This window comes from Talpa occidentalis, unplaced genomic scaffold, assembly GCF_014898055.3.
Source record: "Talpa occidentalis isolate TD23 unplaced genomic scaffold, MPIMG_talOcc4v2.1, whole genome shotgun sequence".
In the NCBI taxonomy this organism is placed as follows: domain Eukaryota; kingdom Metazoa; phylum Chordata; class Mammalia; order Eulipotyphla; family Talpidae; genus Talpa; species Talpa occidentalis.
In genome coordinates this window covers 118,098,783-118,125,573 of record NW_026555331.1, presented here as the reverse complement: position 1 = coordinate 118,125,573, position 26,791 = coordinate 118,098,783, and the positions used below count along the sequence as shown (strand labels likewise).

At 40.1% G+C, this 26,791-nt stretch overlaps 1 protein-coding gene and 1 long non-coding RNA gene across 2 annotated transcripts in view; one reads left to right on the top strand and one right to left on the bottom strand.

Annotated features, from left to right (window-relative positions):
* Nucleotides 1-1,871, bottom strand: part of MAGI2 (membrane associated guanylate kinase, WW and PDZ domain containing 2) — a 1,147,386-nt gene extending 1,145,515 nt beyond the window's left edge. The window contains 1 exon segment of the mRNA XM_054692500.1: nt 1,317-1,871. Within this exon segment, the coding sequence (XP_054548475.1) occupies nt 1,317-1,617 (301 nt within the window). The 5' untranslated portion in view covers nt 1,618-1,871.
* On the top strand, nt 1,310-22,001 carry LOC129145336 (uncharacterized). The gene is made up of 3 exons (XR_008550805.1): nt 1,310-1,488; nt 2,670-3,143; nt 18,718-22,001. It is a non-coding gene; the product is annotated as an uncharacterized LOC129145336 (long non-coding RNA).
* Nucleotides 22,002-26,791: the final 4,790 nt, after the last annotated feature.

Sequence of the window (26,791 nt, the reverse complement as noted above, 5' to 3'; positions counted from 1 at the left end):
GGAGAACATCTCCCTAAGAGTGCTTGATAGTTGATCACGCAATAAGAATAACTGGTTGTTCAAAAAAGTGAGCAAGGACATCCTCAATTCCACCTCTGAGGCAGGACAAAGAACCTAACCGCACCAAAAGCAAACCTTTAGAATGTGAATATGCACATGTACACACATACCGCGCATGGATGTGTGTGAGCTACAACACGCGTGCAATCATGTGTGGGAAACAAAGATACACCACTTTATTCTACCTACACTTGTCCTCTTTCCAAGAAACTTTTATCTTACTCTTCCTCCAGGACCACAATTTTCCTTCCACTACAGAGCTAGCGAGGTCTGCAGGATCCCACTCTCCCCAAGTCCCCATCACAGTCTTCAACTGAGATTCAATTGAGACCGAAGCCAGGCTGGAGCTGAGGGCGCCCGCGCTGTAACGGGCCAGCTCTCCAGCCAGCTCCTCTCGGAAACGCGTCCCCACCCCCAAATCCAAAGGCAGAAACGAGTCCAACCACAGAGAACTTCCACTCCACGCAGACTACTCTGAGTAAAGTACTTTTCTGGGTAAACCACGTCTCTGCTCCCGACTAGAAACGGCTCCCGGCGCGAGCCTCCCTCGCTCGCCCCCTCCCGCAGGCCGGCCCGGGGTGAGCGCCCGGGGTTAGTCAGTGCGCACGTGACGCGCGGTGCCCACATGACAGGACCGGGGGCGGGGGAAGGGGGACTGAGGAGTGAAGCAGGGAAAAAGTTAAGGAAAACGGGTCAAAGCACCCAAAGCAGGCTGCCCCCTCCCTTCTCCGTCTCCCTGCGGCTCAGGGACAGTTGCGAAGCGCGGCGTCGGCCACCCAGGTCCCCAAACGCGGGACGCAGTTCTCGGCTGGCCCCGCCGCCCTGTGCGCCCCCTTTCTCTGCCGATGATGCCGCTGCACCCTCAACTTGCTCCTTTTTTTTCTGCGCCCTCCTTCTTTCCTTCCGTCCTCCCCAAAAAGCTCTCCATCCAATGCGGGCAAAGCCGCTGACGCACATTCAATTTACCCCGGGAGCTCGCCCGCACCTGAGGTCAGACAAGGCCGAGCACCTTCCGCGCCGAGGGAATAACTGCGCAAACAAAGTTGCACGCCCCCCACGCAGCCCGCCAGCCCCTTCCCTTTACCCCCCGGCCGGACCCCCGGCGAAGCTCCCTCGCGCAGCCGGTCGCGTCCCAGCCTCACCCCACCGCCGCGCAACACACCCCCTTCCACGGGCGAGCCCACCCTCCCTCCGCAGCCCCGCGCTCGGAGCGCTCCCGGCGCCTGGCACCGCGCGGAGCAACCCGCCGCGCTCACCTTGCTTGACACACTTGAGCCGGAGGGGGTCCTTGCAGTGCTTGATCACCGCCAGCACGTCCCTGATGGTGAGCCCCGCCACCGGGGTCTCGTTCACTTCCAGCAGCAGCTCCTCCGACGCCAACTTGCTGCCGCTCTCATAGACCACCTTGCCGGGCTTCACCTCCCCCAGGTAGGGGAACTGTCCATTCTCGGCGCCCCCCTTCAGTTCAAAGCCCAGCTGGCCCTCCGGGTTCCTGCCAATGACACTCTCGTGGACTTTGCTAGTCCAGTGGCTTTTCTTTTTCAAGCTTTTGGACATGGCAGTGGGGCGAGTCTCCTCGGCTCCTGAGGGGCTCCTTTGGGGGAGGGAGGTTGTTGGTGAGAGAATGAGGATGGAGGAGCCTGGGGACCACGGGGTGAGGAGAGCAGACTTTGCCTTCCTGCCCCCTCTCTCGGTGCTTTCTCTCTTCTTTGGATGGAGTGTGGACGAGGAGGGGGTGGGGGCGCAAGGGACGGCCGGGCAGAGGTAGGAGAGCCGGGGCGAGGTGGTGCCGTCCCTTGAATGACACTCGGGCTGCGCGGCCCCGCAGGAGGAGCGCCGTGGCGGCGGCGGCCCGAGCGGTAGCCGAGCGGCGCGCGGCGCGGGGGTGGGAGGAGGTAGGGATGCCGGGGGCCACTCCTGCGTGGTGCGAGTGGGAGCGCGCGCGCGCGCCTGGGTGTGTGTGGTTAGCTGATAGCCATGGCAGCTGCAGTGGCAGCGTCGGCGTCCGCGTGTGAGTGTGAGTGCGTGTGAGTGTGTGTACTAGTTGTACAGTACTGGCAGGAGGGGAGGGCGCGGGCTGAGGGAGGGGAGGGGCCGGCGCGCCGGGTGGGGAGCCGCTTCGCCGCTGTCTCCGCGCCCTCCCTCCGCAGCTTGACCCGGTAGTGAAGGCTGAGAGAGAGGCAGGCTGGGTCCGCCTGGCAGCCTACGAGAGGAGGCGGGAGCGGGGAAGGAGGGGAGCCCGGGCCTGGCGTGGCGAGGCCGGCAGGAAGGGCTGCTGGCCCAGCGCAGAGCTTTCCTCAGCCTCCAAGCGGTCGGGAGATGCGCTGGGCTGCGGCACCCAGAGGACTCCCCCACTCCCCTCAGACGTGGGCTTGGGAGCCGGAATGCCGGGACCTGGACTGGGGGCGCACCCGCGCGCCTGGTGCTACCGCCAGGGTCTGGGAGCCTCCAGGCGGGGTTCTGCCTTGAGAAGCAGCTGGACCGGGGGGCGGGGTGGGGTACCCCGGCACCGAATGTCCTGAGAAAGCCGGGGCGCTGGGAGCCAGGGTGGAGGCGTTGGAGTTTAGAAAGGGGGACTCCCCTCCTGTTTACTGTGAAACTCGTCGCAGAGTTCGCAGAACCCCCTCTCAGAGGAGCGGAAAGTTGGAGAGCTGGAGGCAGCGCGCCCTGACGGCCGGGAGAGGTGGCGGCGGCACATTCCCCGGTGCAGGCCCAGCGGGGGCGCGGGGCGCACACCCCGACTACGAGGAGGGCGATTTGAGTGGCGAACCGGCTCAACTTTTACTGTGAGAGCAAAGGAAGAAAGAGGTTCCTGGAAAGGGGTGAGGGGCGCGCGGAAGGTGGCGTAGAGCGGCCTCCTCAGGGAAATACAGAATTTAACCCAAGAACTGCGACGAAGAAAGGGGCACCCCCGAGCCTCAGGGGCTTGTACCCAGAGAACTTTAAGATGACTTGACCCGACATTCCCTGCTCCGGAGAGCAAAAGAAGGACCTGAGGGCGAACACAGCGCGTGATGGGGCTGGAACGCCGCTCGCTGCCACCCGGACTCTTCCTGTCACCAACTTTGCAGCCAGAAGGAAAGGTGAGCACCGGGGCGCCGGGCTGCAGGGCGGGGGGGCTGCTGATTTGCATTCAAAGCTAGTTTCTTGTGAGATGTTAGGAGTGATTTTTTTTTTTTTTAATTCCTGTGACTGATGAATGAATTTCATGTGCTTGACTTTCAAGTGCTAAGTTTGAGGCCATCTCTTTAAAGCTAAGCAAGAAGAGCCCTCAACAGTTAGAATTCTTCATGTCTGGGGTTAGGGTAGTGGGCCAGGCAAGCTGTCCCGAGAAAAAAATGCTTAGGCCACCAAATAGAAGCCGAGCTTGAACTCAGGCTCTGCTCAACCAAGAATGTGATCTCCAGTAAATGTGATTGCCCTTTCTGAGCCTCAGTTTCCTCGTTTGTTAAATGGGGCAGTAAGTACTAGTCCACTAGCACTGTCATGAGGATGAAATCAGCTAGTGCCAGTAGAGCGCTTGCCTGGCACAAAAATGGAAGCACTCCACTGGGAACATGTGTCTTATCAGCAGTCAGTACATGCATGTATTCAAAGGTTGGGTCTTCTTATTACAGGAAAAATGAGGAAAGGAAAAAATAAATCAGACAAAAACCAGAACAGGAATTTGGCCGAAAAGCATTTTGTACTCCAGAATCCAGGAATGTTATTGAGGCGTATGCCAGCTATTTCAGGTGCTTCTTAAACTCCCAATTCACTCTTTGCCCTGAATTGTGATCTGAGCTCTGGAACCTATATACTTTTCTTTGTTGTCAGTTGGCACAGTGTTGGGACTTTTCAGCACAAAGTGTTGGACATCCAGCAAATAAAAAAGGGGCTTCTCTTCCTAGTTACGGTACCTTTCTTGTTGCTTCTGTAGTGTGGTGGTCAGCAGGTGGTTTCCTGGTCAGTGATGTGCAAGGGGCCAGTGTTGCAAACTCGCTATTAAGTTTGGACGGTTTTTCAGTACGTAGCTTCTCAATATGCCTTCCTAGCACCCCAATGCTGCTTCCTAACCAGTGTTGCTGGAACCCAGCTGGTGGTTTCCTCCGCAGTCCTGTCTGTGACACCTCCCTCAGGAATGTGTGCCATAAAGGGGACTCAGCCACTTTATTTCCAGTGAGGTCTGACTCTCAGGCTGGTAGGATGAAGAGCAGGGATGGGTGTGGGGGAGATTTTCTAAGTTATATTCCCTTTTTGGGTACTCTCACTTGCTCCCTGTAATGCCTGTTCCTGTATTCTTTATGCATCTCTTGTTTTTTAGTAGTCAATTCCATTTTACTGGTTAATAGTCCTTTATATTACATTTTCCGTACTCCAGTTGTGGTGTGATTTGGGAGTAGCAAAAGATATTTTCTTTAAGAAAAAAAAAAAATTGCATGTATTCTGGTGTCTTGTTGGCCTGTTTCTTAGGTTAAAAAATCAACATTTCCTCAGATTTGTGGTACTCAAATATATTAATTTGGGCTGGCTGGTTAGTTGGTTGACTTTATCTAACTCTTCAAACAGGAAAACAAATACTGTGAGTCTCAAGTTGTTCAAGTTTCCAGCTCTATAGAAAATAAGACTGAAATTGAGACTGTTTTGAAATGTAAGATTCAGACTAATTTTGTTACTTTCTATTCTGGTCTCCTTCATATTTTCTTTTTTTCTCTTTTGTCTCTTTTGCTTCTTCTGGGTTTGATACCTATGTCAGGAAAGAATTATTGCACTGCTGAGCACTCTGTTTTCAGAATATGGCATCAGATATTGTATGCTATTACAAAAGAAAAATAGTTTACAAGTCTTAAAAGCTAAAGAAAGATAATCACGAGTGAAGAGTTCTATGAGATAGATGCCTAAGTTAGACTTTGTCAAACTCAATCCCATCCCCTAAGCTTCTCTGAGGCCTGGGTACCTCAGAGAGAAGCCTCCCAACTTTGGTCCTTTTTTACTTCTCAAAGCCAGCCCTGAGACTCTTGGGTTACCAGATTTACTTTGCCTACAGACATAGAGCACCAGAAAGAATCAACTAGGAGTTTCTTTTCTTCCCAGGGATACCCTTTGCTAAGAACTGCTCTGTATAGTATAAAACCCCAGCCCTGTTACGTGTAGAAGCAGGAAAATCTGAAGCTCCCTTGCAGGATCATGCTGATGCCAAGACTTTGCCTAAAATCTCTTTGCATCCTAGGGCAAGTTAGGGATAATTAGGCAGCCTCAAGTACAGTGCAGGGACTTCAGGAGAGTTAAGGAAGGCTCCAGGGATAAGGGCAAGGAATTCCAAAGGGGACTAATCAAACACCCCAGGACTAAGGTCAACAGAACATCCCAAATAGAGGACAATGAAGAAAAAAAAGATAAGGGCTGGGGCACAGAGACTTAGTTATGGGCACAGAGGCATTTAGGCAGTGAGTGAGACCACCAGGAACTAATCAATCACAAAGAGACTGGAGGGGGCTTTAGAATAATAGGGGAAAAGGGTGGATATTCCCTGAGACAGGACTTCACTTCGGCTTCCTTGCCCCTCCCTGGCCTGGTTCCATGGCTTGGGAGCCCCACTTTATTTCTGTTCCTTTCCTTCTCAATAAACTTTTTCTTTCTCTAAACAAATCTGCCTCTTTTCGCTTGCTTGCCTGAGTGTCTGCAAAGTTCCTGCTGCGGCTTCGTGAGACACCAACCCGTGGGGGTCTAACATGGCTGGGACTCAGCACTGCCACTGCAGCCTGGGATCCATTTTTGGTTGGGAGACTAGGCCTGAAAACCTACAATTCCAGTATCATCTTCACTATCTTGCTTACTCTGGTAACTTAAATGTTTTTCCTGGAAAATTTCTTTAATCACTTGTGCACAATCCTTACTTCCTCAAAGTATGATTCAAGAGATCCTGACCTAAGATATCATTATTCCTTTTTTAAACAGTTGAGGATACTGACTGAGGCACAGCTATTTTGCCTGAAGTCACATTAACAATAGGGGCAGAATTGTAATTTGATCCATGTCTGTGTGACCTCAAATCTTCTACTGTTAATGCTGTATTGCATGTAGGGTGAGACTACCTGACCAGATGTGTAAACCACATCCACACTTTAACTAAAGAATATAAATGTTCAATGTGGTTTTTAGCCATGGTTTTTCTTCATGCTGAGACTGACTTAGGAATTTGTATTTTTCCTCTTGGTTCTGTAAGAAATTACCTCAAGCCTGGTGGTTTAAAACAACGCAGATTTGTTATCACAGTGTGGATACCAGACATACAAAATGAATCTGACTGGGCTAAAATTAAGACATAGGAGAGGCATTGTTACTTCTGGGTCTGTGGGAGAGAATCCTATTCTTTGAATGTTCCAATTACATAGCAAGAATGGTGGACTTTAAAAAAAAAAAAATTACTCATTTTTATATGCTTATCACCTTGCACATTTTCCAGCACAATGTAATTTCTCAGCAGAATTTTAACTAATGACATGTATGTCCAAAGTGATGGCATAATTTCATGTACTGACCACCACCTGGATGTGATTTTTTTTTGTCCTTAGTATTAAATTAGTATCTCATTACACCCATACTAATAATGTCTTAAGAGATTGGAAAGTAAAAGAGCACCTACTAATGAAGAAAAGACAAGGTAAACTTAGCCACACACTAAGGTTGAAAAAAGAAGCCAGATTATTCAAGAGTGTGGTGCAAGGAATGGACAGGGCCTGAGAGTTGGTGGTGGTGGTGATGCTATGGTCATGGTGGTGGAGAGTGAAGTTACCCATTCCACACTCTGTCGACAGCCATTCCCATTATCAAATCTCCTTTCACTTCTGCTAGAGTATTCACACAAAAATGCTAATCCATATTTATAAGGTATATTTATTTAGCATAATGCAGAGCTTCTTAGTCTTTTCTATCAAAATATCTCTAGCAATAATACCCACCCTAGCTAAGAATAATCTTATTTCAAATGTCCAGTTTTCATCTTAAAACTTTTTTTTAAGATTTATTTATTTATTTATTTGTTTGTTTGTTTATACAAGCACTGGGTACAGTCAGAAACGGAGGAGGGTGAGAGAATTCACCAGAGCCAGAGCAGGGAGCAGAGCAGGCAGAAGGACCGAAGTACACTGCTTAGGGGAGCAGCGGGCGGCAGGAGAGGTCTGTGCACTATGTGGGACCCTCCTCTGGTGGCCGGGGAGCAGCCCGGGATCGAACCGGCACTGCAGAGGCTGCGGGCAGCTTTGCAACCCAGCGCTCAACCGCTGCACCACCGGGGAGGCCCATCTTAAAACTTATATGGATTTTATGGTACATATATACCATGGAATATTACTCAGCATTCAAAAAAGATAAACACATGCAATTTGCAGCAACATGGATGGCGCTGGAAGGGATCATGCTCAGCGAAATAAGCCAAAAAGAAAAAGAAAAATACCGGATGGTCTCACTCATAGCAGGAATCTAGAAAACTTAAATAAGGGATCAGGAAAATGAATAACTATAAGAAAGTGAAAATCAAAATCAACAAAAAACTATGAACCAGAGACACTTTTTGGGGGGTGGGGGCCGGGAGGGGAGGGATTGGGTCAGAATGGGTGGGGCATGTGCAGTTGTATGGGGGAATATAAAAATAAAATTTATTATTTAAAAAAAAAAACTTATATGGATTTTAGAGTCAACTCTGCATTAGAGTCTTGTTAACATAGATATAAATTTTTTCCCCTGACTTTGGCAAAATCATGTTCCAGGAGAATCCGTCATACTTATTCAGTGATGTCTCACTCAACCTGGTGATTTTCTAAATGTGTACAGCTTAAGCCCAGTGACTGGACAAATAAGCCCAAGCCCTTGTGAGAGAGAGGGAGAAGAAAGGGAAAGGCAGAACATTTTAGAACTTGACTCTTTGGCCTTAATTGATAGAGTGCAAAGTGGGAGAAGAGATAAGCACTGAATTCTGGTTTACCACATCTTTTCCTGGGCAGAGAGGAAAGGTAAGATCTGTGAAGATTTTTTTTCAAGGTAAAGATCTAATGTTAAGAATTAGGTCTTTCTAAGTTACTTAAGGAAAGGCTTAGGGACTTAGACTCCTGTGAACACATGCACAGAACAGCACATTTCATTTCTTATTAAAATGCATTATTCTCTTTACCTCAAAAACCTCTAAAATTCTGGGTATTTTAACTTTTAAGATCATTTCAATTAAATATGCATGAACAGCTGGAACTGTTTCATTTTAGTGTAAAATTAATGTTTACTGATTTTACTTCTGCATTTTATCTCATAGAACTGATGTCATTTTTGGAGTTGTTGGGTTGGGAGAGCGGGGGTCCTTGGGTTCACTCTGGGAAAAGTTTCATCAGAGCTCCCCTTTCACCAGCACTGGTGAGTTTCCAGGCTAGTTTCTCCATGATACATTAGTTATATTAAAAAGGACAGGTTTCTTATAAAATGGAGAGAAGAATAAAGTGCACTTGCATAGACACAAGCGGGCAGAAAGGGCTACCCCAAAAGGGACAGGTTCACTGAGAGGTCTGCATAGTTCAGGCAGGTGTCCTTGAGGAGAGCTGCCTCTGCTGAGGAGATAGGTGAAAAAAATCCCCGGGCATGGTACAGATCTAGGGCAGGCAGGAAGGTTGCTGCCTTGCAGAGGGACAGAGAGTTGGCAAAAAGGAGCTCCTGCGTAGGCACAGATGGGCAGAAAGACTGCTACCCACTATCAGTGTAGAGAGTGTACTGAAAGAACCTTCTTCTCTTTGGGAGGGGCTCACTCCTTTGTGGATTTGATATTGAATAAACTATGTAAAATTTGAAAGGGGACAGATTTCTACAATGGCCCTCAATCTCCATATCTTCACCTTTGGTCAGCACTCCTGACACACCCTAGAGCATTGTGATACCCACTTAGATCTAGACATTGACCCTAAGGATCTTAGTTCTTGAAGCTGAGTTAATGGCTATGTTAATCCCTTCTACCCCCACCTCCAGCTTAAGTGTTGTGTGAGCAAGATTTCTGTTCTTATACTCCATCAGGACCACTTTAGTATTTCTTAAGATTGAGAGGGAATATGTGGTCCAGCCTCTTTGCTACTCAGAAACTTACTCTGAATAGCTACTGTTGATGAACTCACTTAGCTCTTTACAAAAGATCTGGGGCTAGGAAAAATTAGACTACTTAAATCGATGGATAGTATTATATCATTGTAGTTGCCAGTTCTGAAAAATGATGTGACTTTAGCTTTGTAAGCTCCTTTGTGTGAAATCCACAGCCTGTGAAGCGTAAGTAGACAAAAAGAACTGCAAAATCATTTAAGTCATCCTTCCTTCATTGAGTGTGAAGTTCACAAAATGTGGATAAGTTTGACCAGCTCAAAAAACATAAAAATATTTTTTTTTGTTCTGTGACTTTCAAGTCATTGCAATATTTTATGTAAATGTCATGGATACATTAGTCAGAGCTTTTTATGCTTTTGTCACCTTATTCAACATATGCACAAAATCAGCAAAATAAAATTGCATTTGTATCTGGAAATGTATTCCTTTCTATGCAGCATTATGCAGTCATACTCCTTGAATGTCTGTCTGAATTTATCTTTCTTTTTTATTTTTTTGCTTTCTACTTATTCGGTGCCTGCCTGTCAGTCTTTTATCATTAGTTCACATTCAACTAAACTGCAAAAGATATTCTGATACCTTTTTATACTTTTAGGTCTTTTTACCAGAAATTTTTGGAAATACTTTAAAAATTTAGGTACTTTGCTTTGTGCCAACTCCTCCCACCCTACGCCACTCCCAATTTTCTTTTTACTTGAGTTGTTCAATTGCCACCACTTTATATTTTGTGATCCTATACCTTTTCAAACCATTTTTTTCATGAATTCATCCTTACAGAAAACTCTTCCTATAAAGCATGCTCTTATTTTTCTAACTGCTTTTGTTTTTTTTTTTCATATTACTAATCCCTCTGTTTTCCAAATGTGCATCTTAATTTACTCTTTTTTCTCTATTGATCCCCTTAGTATTTATATTCAGCTTCCCATTTATTCTCATCATAAATTTGTAGTGGTCTATATGTAATTTTTTTAAAGATTTTATTTATTTTATACAAGAACTGGGGTACAGGCCAGAGGCACAGGAGGGTGAGAGGATTCACCAGAGACAGAGTGGGGAACAGAACAGGTAGACTGACTGAAATGCACTGCTGAGGGGAGCAGAGGGTGAGACAGGAGAGGTCTGTTGTGCCATGTGGGTATCTCCCTGGCCGGCCAGGAATCTCAACCACACTGAAGAGGCTGTGGACAGCTTCACAGCGCTGAGTTCAACCCTCTATGCCACCAAGGAGTCCCCTGTAATTTTAATATAAGGCCGACTGTCCATATTCTAATACTATGTATTCTTTTTATTATTAATTTAAAATAACAAATGTTTTAATTTCAAGGAATTAAAATGAGCAACAAGGGAACAATGCTCTCATGGGGTCAATTTTTGTCAGTAGTAAAATATCTCTTGTATATAAAGGAAGTTATGGAAAGAAAGTAAACATTTTATTTTGAAATAGTAAGGAACAGTCAGATGTGTTTTCTAGTCTTTGAAAAAGAATTTTTCAAAAAATTCAAAGTTCATCATACTTTTTTTGCTGTATTATTGAGAAGCAATGATGCTGATGAACATTTGGAGGCAATGAGAATGTAATTCTAATTATACTAATTTTAATAATTTTACAACTCTCTCCAAACACTATTCAGTGTGGTGTGATTTGTTTTTAACCTTTTTGAATATCACAGATATTGTTCAGAATATGCTAAATATCAGGGATCTTATGCTACTATTCTGCCCTCACTGTAAAACAAATATGTATACCTTGCAAATATTACCTATTGTTTAATGTAATTGATAGATCTATTAAATCTTAATCATTTGCTCGTGTAGTGGGTTCTTTGGAATTTCAACTTAAATAAATTTTTCATATAAAGTTTTTTTTATTTATGTAAAACTAGCCAAAATAATCATATCTACTAAAGTCCCATGATAGGCTACCTGATTCTTTTCATCTTCTTGCCTCAAAACATGTTAGATGCTATCTCAGTCTCACTTCTGGATATACCTTCTGTGAGTGCTTAATTTATGTTTACAGTTCTCATAGAGGTTGAATAAATGAAAGAAACAAAAGTAATGGGGAAAAAAGGAGACATATAACTATAAAAAATAAGAAAGGATCAAATTTACATACTACATGAAGCACAGAATCAACGGATGGTAGTAAACCTTCCCCCTAATTTTTTTAAAAGATTTATCTCTTCAATTATACAAGCACTGGGGTACAGTCAGAAGCACAGGAGGGTGAGAGAACTCACCAGAGACAGAGCAGAGGCAGAATGACAAAGTACACCGCTGAGGGGAGCAGCAGGTGGCAGGAGAGGTCTGTGCCATGTGGGACCCTCGCCTGGTGGCCAGGGATCGAACTGGCGCTGCAGGGGCTGCTCGCAGCTTCGCAACCCAGCGCTCAACCACTGCACCACCGGGGAGGCCCACCCCCTAAATTTTTTAAAAAAGATTTATTTATACAAGAACTGAGGTACAGTCAGAGTCACAGAAGGGTGAGAGAATTCACCAGAGACAGAACAGGGAGCAGAACAGGCAGACGGACTGAAGACACTGCTGAGGGGAGCAGCAGGCGCAGCAGCAGAGGTCTGCCACACCATGTGGGTTTCTCCCTGGCTGGCCAGGAATCGAACATGCGCTGCAGAGGCTGAGGACAGCTTCATAGCATGGCGCTCAACCCACAGCGTGGCACTCAACCCACAGCTTGGTGCTCAACCTACTGCGCCACTGGGGATTCCCCCCCAAAAAAATTTTTAAAGTATTTCAAAACTTAAGAACAGCAAGAAGTCTGCTAACTGGGAAGACATGAAAGTTTTGAGACCATTGTCTTTCATTTTATTGTCAAAGAGTAATTTTTTTTTTTTTTTTTTTTTTTTTTTTTTTTGTGGGACCCTCGCCAGCAGCTGGGGAATGAACCGGCACTGCAGAGGCTGCGGGCAGCCTCACAGCCCAGCGCTCAACCACTACACCACCAGAGGAGACCCTCAAAGAATAATTTTTAAAAAGTTAAAAAAGGAGGTGAAGTTTCCTTAAAAAAATTATAGTTTAGGATGGATCACAGAATATTGGAATTTCGCTAACCTTTTAGACGATTTTAATCTTTTAATTTCTCTCAGTTACTCCTAGGATACAAAAGAATCAATTGTCTTGGCAAATCATTGTCTATAATCTCTGATGAAAAGTGCACTTTAGGCGAGTAAATAAAAGACAGGTAAAAGCAAAGCTATCACAGTTTTCCTAAGAGGAGAACGCCACAAAATACAGAAGAAAAGATTAGACATCAAGAGAAAGAAATAATGTAACTTCATAACGAGCAAGTCAAATCAGGGGGCCTCCCTGGTGGCACAATGGATTAAATGTCAGCACTGAGGCTATTGAAGCCGCTGAGATCCAGTTTTATCCCCAGCCAGGGAGCTACCCACCTGGTACAGCAGATTTCTCCTGTCTCGTCCACTGCTCCCTTCAGCAGTGTATTTCGTCAGTCTGCCTGTTCTGTTCCCCGCTCTGTCTCTGGTGAATCCTCTCATCCTCCTGCACATCTGGCCTGTACCCCAGTTCTTGTATAAATAAATAAATATTTTAAAAAAGAGAGAACAAGTAAAATCAAACAATACTTGCTTTTTCTTATAAAGCATGACTTGTTCATTGTGGACCCATGTTACTTTCATCGCTAAACATTAATGCCATCACTTTGTATATATCAACAATGAATACTCAAAGCCCAGGCCTCATCATTCTGTTTAATGTCTTCAATTAATTACTCAGTTTGCAAATGCTTTTTTAACACGTACATTTGCCCTGACCAGGACTGCACATAATAGGCCTATTCCTTCCTTCTCACAAGCACTCAGTATTTCATAAATATTTAATAAATTGCTACCATTGTTGCTTCATATTTTGTTTTGTGGAAAAACTCATGTTCCTTTCTGAAAAGGTCTTTTAAGTATTTTCATCAACAATTCACTGACCCTAAGGAGCTGTCAGATAAGACTGCTACCACAATTTTAGTATTTTGCATTCATAATGTAATTTAATCAATATCTGTTTAATTTACAGTATACTTTATATAAATAAAAATATGAGCAAGTAAACATGATACAATTCAAAATTTTATGTAATTGTGTAATAACTTTTAGAACATATTTTAAGGATGATTACTAATTTTTATGTACAGTTAATATTAGTGTTGATATTGGTAAATTACTAGTTATATATGGTCTAAATTTAAGTGAATTTCATTTAGTTTTGTGTAACAATGAATTTGCATATATTACAATTGCTATAGTATAGTGGCTGCCATTGTAATAAAATTTCAAAATTTCAAGGATATGTTTTTAATACAAAACAATTATTTTCCCTACTTTAGGATTTATTTAATTTTTTTTATTTCTATTATCTACAGTATCTTGATAGGAGAACCAGAAATAATAAAATATTTCCTACACTTAGCAACAATAGGTATTTTGGATTTTTTTCCAATCAAAATTGAGGAGGTAGAAGGTGTTTTATACTTGGTCTATTTGATTATATGACTACAGAAATTCAGGAACTCATTCAAATCTCTTACAGACCACAAGAAAAAACAAACACATTACAATTTTCTCATTAAGCCCCCCAAATATTTTCAAAGATGTCAATTTATACGTAACCATTCCCTGAAGCCCCTGTCTTAGTAGGAAGCTAAATAAAATGCTTAAATTTTCCCAGTACTAGATGAGATTCATTCCCTAATCATTTTCTCTGGAGACAAATATAAGTCTCTCCTCAAAGGCAGGAAGATATGCATATGTGGTATGATTTGCAGGGCTAGAAAAATCTTTTCTGCTCTACCCAAAATACTACATGTGTTTTGTCATATTGCCTGATAATTTTATATGAGAGATTTATTCTCTTGAGATACTAGAATGCACATATCTCTGGAATGGTCTCTTCTGCTTTAGTCATATGGCTACTAGTGAACAAAAAAAATATGTTCATTACAGGATAAAGAAAAAAAAGGCCAGTTAACAAATCCCTGGAGCCTGTACTACATCAAACGTTGCTTAGCAATTTCCACAATTTTCTCAGTCTAGTTTACAAGAATAGAGACTAGAGATCAAGGGCATGTTGAATATGTTATATATAGTTGTAAAATGATATTTATTCTGTATTACTATTCTCTCTATATCTATTTAAAAACCAAAGAAATGAAAAGTTAATATGTGAGTGTGATAGGGTGATACTACTTTAGTTGAGTGGTATGGAACGACTTCTCCCCAGATGTCATTTTTAAGTCTTGAATAGGAATTATATCCAGATGTGTAAAAATTTGAAAGAACTTTTCAGGCAGAGAAAAAGAAGTACTTTGTTCCTGAGTTAGTAAGAACTTACTGTGTCAGAGAACAGGTAATTTTTACTTTCACCAATTTATGCCTTTGATTATATTACACCTTAGGAAAGCTACAAGGCCTTCCACAGGTTGGGTCTATTTAAAATTTAATTCTCCGCTGACCCTTTCTTACTATGCACCGTGCTAATCCATTCCTCCCTGACTTCGTATATGCCATTTCTTTTGTTTAATAGCCTCTCATTCATTTGTTCATGTCCAATAAACTGTGATTCATCTCTTCTTAAACTCTACCTCAAGCATTCCTCCCCCCCCTTTTTTTTTAAAGATTTGTTTATTTATACAGACAAGAATTGGGGTACAGGCCAGAGTTGTGGGGGTGAGCGGATTCACCAGAGACAGAGTGGGGAACAGAACAGGCAGATTGCCAGAAATACACTGCTGAGGGGAAAAGCGGGCAAGTCAGGAGAGGTCTGCTGTGTCATGTGGGTAGCTCCCTGGCAGGGCCAGGGATTAAACTAGTGCTGCAGTGGCTGTGGATAGCTTCACAGGTTGCATCTTAACCCCTTGCGCCACCAGGGAGCCCTCAAGCATTCCTCCTTTTAAGAAGCCTTTTCTTACTCTCTCCTTCCCAACACTATAGAATTACTCAAACTTTATGCTACCATTATCTTGTGCATTTGAGACACTGCTTTGCAATCACTAATTTATATGTACACTTATTACTAGTAAATTTATTTAGGACAGATTTTTAGATTCATCCCTGGGTAGATATGGTTCAGTATAGTAGTAGTAGAGTACAGCAGAAATTATGGGAGGAGTGGCAACAGAGATGAGAGGATGAGCTGACCAGTTTGGTGGGCGAAGTCAAAGTTCCCTGATAGTTTCTATCAGGGAACATTTACAGCACCGTACTCTAAGAGATGACATAGATATCATTAAATCCTAAATCATGCAGAATTAAAAATACATACTTGGAACTATTTTTCCCCTTCGAAATCATCTAATATATTGGCAATTGCTCAAGGTCTGAGGAGATAAATGTCTAAGCAATTGACATTTGTACTAAGTTTTTTTCATAGTCAGGGAGACCCTTCCACTCTGCGGCTTCTTAAAGTCGCTGGTGGTATCAATTTACATGATACAAATTTACTGAATGGACTAAGCTAATGAATAAATGTATAAACCTGTATATTCATCCCAGTGTGAATAACTTGTTCAAAGAAAAGAATGAGGAGTTGTAAACCTCTAAATAAAGGATTCATCGTAAATAACCCTGTGACTATGCATCAAATTATTAGAATTTCTCCCAGCAATTCAGAAGGGACTTTTCTCTAATAATTTCTTCTATATTGTATTGAAAACCAGAGCTTCTCTACTTGTTTTAAATCAATAGAAACTGGAGCTTTTGTTTACTGAGTCATTTGCTTTTATCTGGAAAATAAGGTATAGTTTGATATTTTAGGGTTTTTTATATAGTATAATAGAAGATTCTCATTTTCATTGAATACATTTGTTATATGTTTATATATATATACACACACACACATACACACACAGACACCTGCTAATTATTGTAATCAGTGACTTGAAAATAATGTAAGAATATGTGCATATTTGCATCTTTATATAACATATTATTTTTAACTTCAGAAATTATAAAATCATAAAATATAACTATTGACAACTAGTTATAAAAATATTTCACCAGTATTAGAAGGAAAAATGAGCTAACAATTATTATGAAGTAGCTGTATGATATACACTATATGTGTTACATATTACGATTTAAAACAGTATAATTGCTGGTACTATTTCTCCCCTTGTAGAAGAAGAACTGAGATTATATACCTTATTAAACCTGGTCAACTTTTTATAACTTAGACATTCTGAACACAGAATGGAAACATTCATGTTTGAGTTTAGGCCCATGCTCTTTTCAATGCTTTCTGTACGGCTTTATTCTGCCCCTGGACAAGTGTAACAGCATTTTCTAGACTGAGTTTATCCTTTTTCATCTATAAAAGAAGAATGTTGGCCTATCTTAGCATTCCCCACAAAGTATTAAACAATCAGTGATTGGTTTCACCACACATCAGTTTTTAAATGTTCTATGTTCATTTTTACTTACTATAAAACAATGGAATAATTATTAATCAGTGATTGTCAAAGTTTTATTAATTTAAACAGCTGTCTACATCTGAAAAATACCAGTAGTGACAATAACATAGAGAGCTTCGTTTTGAAAAATAAATTGAACCTGAAAGTAGACCAAAAACACATGAGAAGGTGTGGAACACATGTATGTGAGGGGAAGCTGGCCTGGAGTCATCTTAAATGTACTTTATTTGAAAGAGTTGCCTTAAAAGTTACTCCTTAGAGTTTGTGGAGAGACTGGCTGATGAGAGAGAAATCATAGTAATATGCAGGTGAGAGATGCCTACCAGTGAATGGGGAGAGGAGAAAATGGTTTGAAGAACCCTGCAAGGAACTGAAGTACCCTAAAGGGAGAAAAGACCAAGACTCAGCTTTGACTACTCCCAAACCCAGAAACAATGATGGCGGTTCACAAAAGTACCAGCCTGCAGGAGTTTTCCCATGGCCCCAGCTCTCCTCCCTCCACCATCTTGAACCCTGTATGGTCAGAAACTGCATGTTAGCAATTGAAAGGAAGAAAGACACATAGAGAAAATAGTGGCGTATCTACCTGTGCCATACTGTATGCTACAGGTCTGCCTTTTCTTCTTGCATGGCTGATTCGGTGAGTGCAGAAACTTTAATTTTAAATGAAGATTGGATTTTTTTTTTTTTTTACTATAACTATATGTATGATTTCTGGAACTGAAATAGTTTAGTGACTAAAGCATGAGGAGGATTTTTATTATTTAAGATAGCTATGGGGCACCAGCCAAGATCCCAAGAAGGAGAATTACCCTATAGGGCATACTTGTGACATTATTATGAGAGAAAACAGTTACCTGTTTTCAGGTAATGATTTCATTTATCAATTTTATAGTATCTTTATATATACATTTATATCCCTCTATCATCTGGAGCACGTCTTTTGCAGAGATTTTTTTTTAAATTCTGTTTAGTTCTTCTATTAAATATATTCTTAAATGCTTTAGCTAGAAGCAAATAAAGGTAAAGATTTTATATCCAAGAAGTTTCCTTTATATAATTGGAGAAAATTGTATTTCATCTAAACCCCCATGTCATGTGATATATATGGTGCCCTATCATACTTGCATCTGGATGTTTATAAAATACAATCTCAAATCAACAGAAACAGAATTAGATTTGAAAAAAAAAAAGTACTCAATAAGATATGTAACATGAGGTAGAATTAACTTTAATTGAAGTCAGAGAGGATTTGAAATTAGATATAAATCTGTAATGTGATATTATATTAGATATGAGTTATATTAGATTTACATTCAGAATAATATGTTCACTTATGAGTACCATTTGACAGAACATTAAAAGATATCCTATCTTTAGTCTCTCATAATGTCTCCTGACACCTAAATGTCATTGAACACTTTGTCAGTCTTTATTATCAAAATTAAAGACTGGTTTTGAAACTTTCTGAGAACATAATATTTATATTTTTGTGGGAGATAGAATATAATACAGGAGACTGTTTCTTAAGTGGTAATTTAACATCTTAAAAGCTAACCTATTAAGTACTTAATTTCAGATATTAATGCTAACAAGGATATACAAAAGAGTTTCTTAAGCAAATGTTACATAATTTAATGGATGCATTTAAGGCTTAGTATGTGAGCGTAAAAGTAATGTTATTTGAAACTAGTGTTGAAAGTTGTGATGCAGGGAATAAAGAATGTAGAATATATTATTTTATTAACAATGACTATCTATGAAAAAATAAAATCCTCAAGTGTAGCAAAAGTGAATAGTTCATTCAGTATTACTCTGACAATTTAGGCTGCTAACAAAAAGTGGTTTTAATTATATAGTATTCTTAATAGTCTTAAGTTCCTGTCTATGAGCTCTTCTCCACTTCCTCCTCACGATTAGAACCCCTTTCTGTCAGATTAGCAATGTACCTTGGTAAAATATTCACCTTCTCAGACTCTGCTAAACTAGAGGAGCCAGAAAAAAAAAAAAAATGTGTAGGCAGTGAGATACAAGTATGGAACTGCCAGAGGCCTCTGGGAATATTTTTTATTTTTCTAATAGAGACTCTTTGTCCTTTTTTCTTTCTTCAGCCTAGAGCACAACTGAAGAAGAAGAAGTCATCTTGCCCACATGATTTGACTAGCATGAAGATAAAGGCTTTCCTGCGAGGTTAATGGAGCAAAATGACAGAAGGGACTTAGACTCCCTTTCTTCGGACTTCTTGTTTTGTGAGGAAAATAAAAATGCTATTACAAGGTCAAACAGTTATTGGCTTATATTTCATGCATCTAAATACATCACAATTCATATAACATATAAATTGTAACAGCAGTCTTTTGAAATTTTTGAAATTGAGATAACATTGGCTAACAACACTGAATATGATTAAGTGAAATAGATTCATGTATCTTCAGATGTATGTTACCACAGCACACCCACCATCAAAACACCATAATCTCCCTCCATAGACCACTGCTCCCCCTCCCACCTTTGTTTACATTTCCCATCTCTCCCCTTCTAGTAGGCTCAACTCTACAGTCATATCTTATGGGTTTTGATTTAGTTTTATCTGTTCTTTTTTCGTTTTCTTTATATTCGCATAAGAGTGAAAATATTTTGAAGTGACAAGATTTCATCTCTTTATAGCTGAGTAGTATCCCATTGTGAATATGTACGACGTCTTCTTAATCCACTTAGTGGTCCTTGGGCATTTTGGTGGCTTCTATAATTTGAATATTGTAAATAGCGCTGCAGTTAACATAGGGGTGCATATATACCTTTGTGTTACTGTTTTTGCATTCTGTGATTATGTATCAAGGAGTAGAATTGCTAGATAATATGTTATATCTATTTTTAGTATTTGGAGGAATGACCACATATTGTTTTCCATAAGGACTGGACCAGTCTACATTTCCACCAATAGCATACAAAGTTTACTTTTTCTCCAAACCCCTGCTAACACATTTCTGGGTTTTTGATGTGAGCCATTCCTCACAAATATGAATTGGTATATAATGTTAGTTTTGACTGCATATCCCTGATAAGTAGTATTAAATTTTTTTTGTTTATGTGCCTTTGGTCATCTGTGGGTATTCTGTGACGTGTCTATTTAGCTTTTCTTCCTATCTTTTGATTGGGTTGTTTGTTTTCTTTTTCTTGATATATGAATTCTTTGTAGAACTTGAGTATTATCCATACATTGGATGTATGATATACAATTATTTATCCCATTTGGTAGATTGTCTTTTGTTTTATGACAGTTTTATTTTACTGTGAAAAATCTTTTTAGTTTGATATAGTCTCATTTGTTTATTTTTGCTTTCCTTTCTCTTGCCATTAAGTGCTCAAAGTCATCCCTGAGGCCACTGATTTGGAAAATGTTGCCTATGACTTCTCCTATGTATTTTGTAATTTCAGGACTTACATCTAATTCTTTAATCCAATTTGAGTCCATTTTTGTGAATTATATGAGAAAATCGTCTAGTTTCATTTTATTGCATGTGATAGTCTAATTTTCCCAGTGCCATTTGTTGAAGAAACTTTCCTTTTTTCCACTGATATACTTGAGATCTTTGTCCTAGATTAACTGTAATCATATAAGTTTGGGTTTATTTCTGGATGATCAGATCTATTCCATTGGTCTGTGAGTCTATTTTTATGCCAATACCATTGTTTGTTTTACTTCCTTCTTTGATAGGTCATTATTTGCATATAAGAGTGCAATAGACTTTTACATATTGACTTTGTACCCTTTAACTTTTCTGTTTTAATGTTCCTAATAGTTTTTTAGTGTAGTATTAGGATTTTATATGTATATTATTTTGTCTTCTGCAAGTAGTGATAGTATTCTCTCCCAATTTGGATATTTTTTCTTTCTCTTGTGTAATTACTCTAGCTAATATGTACAATACTATGTTGGGTAGTAATGGTGAGAGTGAACATCCCTGTCATGTCCCTAATCTTAGAGGAAAAGCTTTCAGTTTTTCAACAGTGAGTATGATGGTAGCTGGGTTTGCCACAGAAGACTACTATATTGAGGTATGTCCCTGCTATGCCCATTTTGGGGGATAGTTTTTATAATAAATGAATGCTGAATCTTATCAAATATCATTTCTGCAATTGTTGATATTATTATATGATTTTTGTCTTTCCTTTTGTTTATATGGTGAATTACATTGATTTATTTGCATATGTTAGACCATCCTTGCATCCCTGGGATAAATTCCTGGTCATGATGTATGATCCTTTTATTATTGAATTCATTTCACTAAGATGTTGAGGTTTATTGCATACACCTTAAGGAACTAGAGAAAGAAGAGCAAATGAAATAAAAATTCATCAGAAGATATTAATTAAAAAAAAGAGTGAAAATATACAAAATAAAAATCTAAAAGACATTTCAAAATATCTGTGAAAATAGTAGCTGGTTCTTTTAAAAATAATAAGCAAAAGAGATAAAACTCTAGCTAGAATCACTAAGAAAAACAAGAAAACTCTAGTAAGTAGAATCGGAAAGGGGAGAAGTTACAGCAGACATCACAGAAATACAGAGAACCAGAAGACACTACTGTGAGCATGTTATGCCAGCAAATTGGAAAATCTGGATAAATGCACAGATTCTTAGACACATACAACCTTCTGAGACTGAATCAGGAAAAAATACAAAATCCGAACAAACCATTTATAAAAAAGGAGATTGAAACAATAATCAAACAGTAATCAAAAGTCTCCCCAAAACAAAGACCCAGGACCAGATGGTGTCACTAGTGAGTTTTGCCAACCCTTCAAAGAGAAACTCACGCTTACCCTTCTCAAACTGTTCCAAAAAATTAAAGAAAATGAATGCTTCCCAACACTTTAAAAGTATGCATTTTAAATGATTATTCTCATGGATTAAGGCTTAAAGTTTAAGACTTACAGACATGTAACCAATCAAATCTCAGAAACATTATAGTTCTTTAAGTATTTGTGATCCCCTAGAGTGATATATAAATTGAATGCAATTCCCACAAAAATCCCAGTATATTTTTCAAAGAAATAGCGGATATTGTTGAATTTATCTGTAACCACCTAAAGCCTTGAATTGGAGAGAAACCCTGAGAAAAAGGGAGAAATAACAGTATCATACCACCGGACTTAAAACCTTACTATAAAGCAATCATATTAAAAACAGTATAATATTGGTACAAAAAACAGATATATGGGCCAATGGAACAGAGTAAAAGTCTAGAAATAATTCCATTTACATACTAGCATCTGATCTACGATAAAGCATCCAAGACGATAAGATCAGGAAAAGACAGTCTCCTTAGTTAATGAAAAATTGAAAGCCACACATAAAACAATGGCATTGGGTTATTTGCTTACACCATACACACACACACAAAATTCCAAATGGATTAAAGATTTAGATATGAGACCTGCAACAGGGCTTCCCCTGGTGGCACAGGTGGTTGAACACAGCACTGTGAAGCTGTCAGCAGCCTCTGCAGTGTGAGTTCAATCCTGGCCAGCTGGCGAGATACCCACATGGTGTGGCAGACCTCTCCTATCTCACCCCCTACTCCCCTCAGCAGTGTCTTTCAGTCAGTCTGCCTGTTCTGTTCCAACTCTGTCTCTGGTGAATCCTCTCACCCCCCCACCCCCTGCACATCTGACTTGTACCCTGGTTCTTGTATGCATGAATAAATAAATCTTAAAAAAATGACCTGCAACAATAAAATACATAGAAGAAACATTTGTGATATTCAATGATAACAACAATAAACGTTTTGGTGACTAAACCCCTATGGCAAGGGAATTAAAAACCAAAATAAAAATATGGGATTACCTCAAGTTAAAAAGCTTCTTACCACAAAAGAAAGTACAATTAAATAGACACTGTACTGAATTAGAAAAAATATTCACACAATAACTGATAAGGGATTAATATCTAAGATATATAAAAAATTCATACACGTCTACAATAAAAAAGCAAATAACCCAATTAAGAAACAGCAGTTATGAATAGAGAATTTTCCAAAGAGGATATCCAAACGGCCAAAAGACATGAGAAAAAAACGTTCATTGTCACTTCTATAAGAGATAGGCAGGGCCTCCCTGGTGGCACAGCGGTTGAGCGCTGGGTTGCAAAGCTGCCCGCGGCCTCAGCAGCGCTGGTTCGATCCCCGGCTGCTCCCCGGCCACCGGAGGAGGGTCCCACATGGCGCGCAGACCTCTCCTGCTGCCCGCTGCTCCCCTCAGCAGTGTACCTCGGTCCTTCTGCCTGCTCTGCTCCCCGCTCTGGCTCTGGTGAATTCTCTCAACCTCCCGCGCTTCTGACTGTACCCAGTGCTTGTATAAATAAATAAATAAATCTTAAAAAAAAAGAGAGAGAGATGCAGATTAGAACTACAATGGACACATATCAAAAAGACCCCCCAACAAGAAGTGATGGAGAGAATGTGGAGAAAAGTGAGAATTTTAACTAGTGCAACCATTATGGAAAGAAATCTGGATTTATCTTTAAAAACTAAATGGAAATACAATACAACCTAATAATTCCATTTTTGGACATACAACCAAAAAAAAAAAAAAAACACCCTATGTTCCACAGTGTTCACAGCAACATTATTTACTATATGTAGGACACAGAAGTATCCTAAATTTTCATCCACAGACAATTAGATTAGCAAGATATGACATATACACATCATGGAGTATTAGCCATAAGAAAGTGAAATGCAGCTATTTTCAACAAAAGAGGGAATTTGAGAGAATTGTGTATAGCAAAGCAAGTTAGAACAATAACATACTGGACATTTATGTAACAGACAATTTGACAATGTAAAACATTTTCGAGAACTAGTGAATATTAATAAAGATTCTCAGGGTTCAAGTTAAAAGGGGAAAAAAAGGACACAGACAAGTGGACACAAGAGTTGGTAGTGGAAAGAACAAAAAAAAAATTCTTCAGGATTTGACAAAGGGAGATGGTCTCTAAAATACTTACTGAAAATATTTTGCTATAAGAACAAGAATAAATTATTTTAAAATATTTAGAACTGAAGCAATGTAGTTCAAAATATTTAGTAAAAGATATCCTAATAAACTGTAATGATAAGAAAGAATGAAACTATCTTATTAACATCCAGGCAGGCCCCAGTGAATAATGTGAATGAAATTCATAAGGCTACCAGTAATTCTTAGGGAAACTTGCTCATCTTTTGTTGCATCAGAGCCAAGCATGTTGAAAATCAGGCTCAGAATCTAATGAAAGGATGGTAGAACTGCAACAATCCCAGAATGCTTAGCTTTAAGAGTTCCTTAGCTAAAGTTAATGATTTTATAGGAAAGGGATGGGGCATAGAGGCCAAGAAGAGGGTTATTTAGGTAGAAAAAAAAAACCAATATCTTGAATTTTCAATTTTCTTGCATTATCAAGACCAGCAATGCTCTTCCCTCTGCCACAAGGAGACTATGCAATGATAACATCTGAGGCAGGTGCTTCTTAACATAGCAAAGTCCCTCATGACCAACCCATCTCCTTTCATTGCCGCTGGTCAATAGAGAAGCCTCAGCATAATCTGGGCTGGGAAGTATAGTTCATGTCTAAAATGGAAATGCACCAAAGGAATTGACACACCTAATTAGTAAGTACAGGAAGAATCTTGAAATGCAAGTGTGAGAATACTTCATCAGAGAGTTATAGGGGTAGAACATAAGGCTGAATATGGGGGAGATTATTGAATAGAAGCAATTATCCAAGTCTCAGAAGTTGACGATATGGCAATGAAAGTGATGTCTACCCCAAAATGTTTTGCTAAGATAGCTCCTTGAAGCTTTAATATAGCAAAGATGATATAAAATCTGGAACTTTCTTACATGTTACTATGGAAGAATTCAGAAGAAACAAGGGAATAGGAATGTTAGAATAGATTTACTATGTAAAACCTGAGCACCCATAACTTGATAAAGATCCTGGGTGGATCCAGAAGACAAACCATAAGGAGTGCAATGCTGAGGTGTCTACATCTTTAAAAAGCTTAACTGGTGGTAGCTCCACTCGACAAGCTCTGATTGATTGTGGTTAAAATTGAACTGGGCTGTTTAATGTTGATGGGAATGAGGGCAAAACATAGCACTCAGTTGTAGGAGGCAAGGTTGATGTAATCAGCAGACTTGCCATCTAATTACCTTGATCTTCAGGCACTTAATATCAATAGCTATTATGTCATGATATTAACTTTAAGTGAAGATAATAAACTAATAGATTATATTAGCTCAAGCATAAGGTGATAGATAATAGGTTTTAGTATTCTTAGACATAAAACAAATGGGTAGATGCCTATAAGAAAGGGAAAGAAAGTAAACAAATGAAGATAGGCACAAGATTAACATCATTTGGTGAAATAGGAAATTATGAATACTTATGCAATTTACAGATAAATTAGTTCTTAAATTCAGAACTCATTGATTGAAGCACATGGTCCTCTTGAGAAAGAAGCCTGCAATTCCACATTAAATTTGTATAATAAATATCCCCGTAATTATTCCCTAAAGGAACCTGGTACTATTTGCAAGTAAATAAGATGGGGCTGGACCTCCTTGTTGGCACAGGGGTTAGTCTCGGCGCTATCAAGCTATAGCCAGCCACTCTAACCTGAGTTCAACCCTTGGCCAGGGAACTGACCCACATGGCACAGCTGACCTCTCCTGTGTTGCCTGCTGTTCCCCTCAGCAGTGTATTTCAGTAGATTTTCTGTTCTCCTCACTCTGTCTATGGTGAATCCTCCCTCCTCCTTCACCTTTGACCTACACCTCAGTTCTTCTATGCAAAATTAAATAAAATCTTAAAAAAAAAAAAGGGTATAGAGACTAAGAAGAGGGAAAATCCAGAAATTTCTAGGACAAGTAAACATAAAACTGAACTCACACTGATCCCATGAGATCTGAAACACCACCAGGGTTCTCAATGAAAGGCCGTTTATAAAGGTCAGGTGGGGTTTGGCTCAAGTCCATTTCCCAGTGTATCCAAGTATCCTTGGGCTTAACCTATCATTATTTCTTTGATTCCCATGTTCATGATTGAGAGGGAAATACTTAGTACCTGGCAGAACCTATACATCATTGCCTGTGGAATAAGAGTCACTAGGATGTCAAGAACCAAGTAAAAACCCCAGAAACATATTCCCTTACTTAGCAAATTTATAAGTCAGAGTAATACTTTATTCTGGAAGGAAATGCTGAGTTTAATACCACTTCCAAAGACTTAGAGGATATAGGGGTGATGGTCTACATAATATTTCTATTCAATTTGCCCATATGTACTCTGTAGAAATGAAATGGATTTTGGCAGATGTATATTACTATAAATTTATCCAAGTGGCAAGCCAATCACAGCTGCTGTATTATACCATCTGTCACAGAGGCTGCTATTGAGGCTACCACTTGGTTAAGTGATAGTAGATTAACGCAGACTTTGGCACTTCTTATAGGATCTTCATATATATGTATATATATATATATATAAGTATATTCTGTTGGTGAGAACAGAAGTTCACATTTACTTCCTAGCCTGTAGCTGTGCTAACTATCCTGCTCTCTGTCACAGCAGAGAATTCAGGTTATCTTGATCTTTGCGACAATCCACAGAGCATAGAAGCAGACACATACATTGATGACATTACAATAATTGGACTTGGCGAGCAGAAAGTGGAAACTTCACTACTATGCTAGATAGACACTGTCAGAGGGTGCATGATAAAGCCTTGAAGATTCCAGTGACTGCCATATTTTTGGAGGTCCAGTGTTCTGTGATAACCATACCATTCCATCTGAGATTAAAAACAAAGTTTCATATTTTGCACTTGACACCCTGATAGAGGTATAGCATTTGATAGGTCTCTTCTGATTTTGAAAGACACACATGCTGAACTTGAGAATCTTCTCTGACCCCGTATTTTGTGGCTTGGAAGCTGTCAGCTTTGAAAGGAACCTAGAGGAAGAGAAGATTCTGCAGAAGGTACAGCCTGAGGTGTCTAGGCACTTGGGCTTTATCACTCAGCAGGCTGGGTGGAGATAAAAATATCTATGAAAAAAAGATTTTGCTGTGCAGTCTGGTAAGTTTCTAGAACTTGAAGATCATGCGTTCTCTGTCAGATTGTTATTCTCATTTTAAATAAA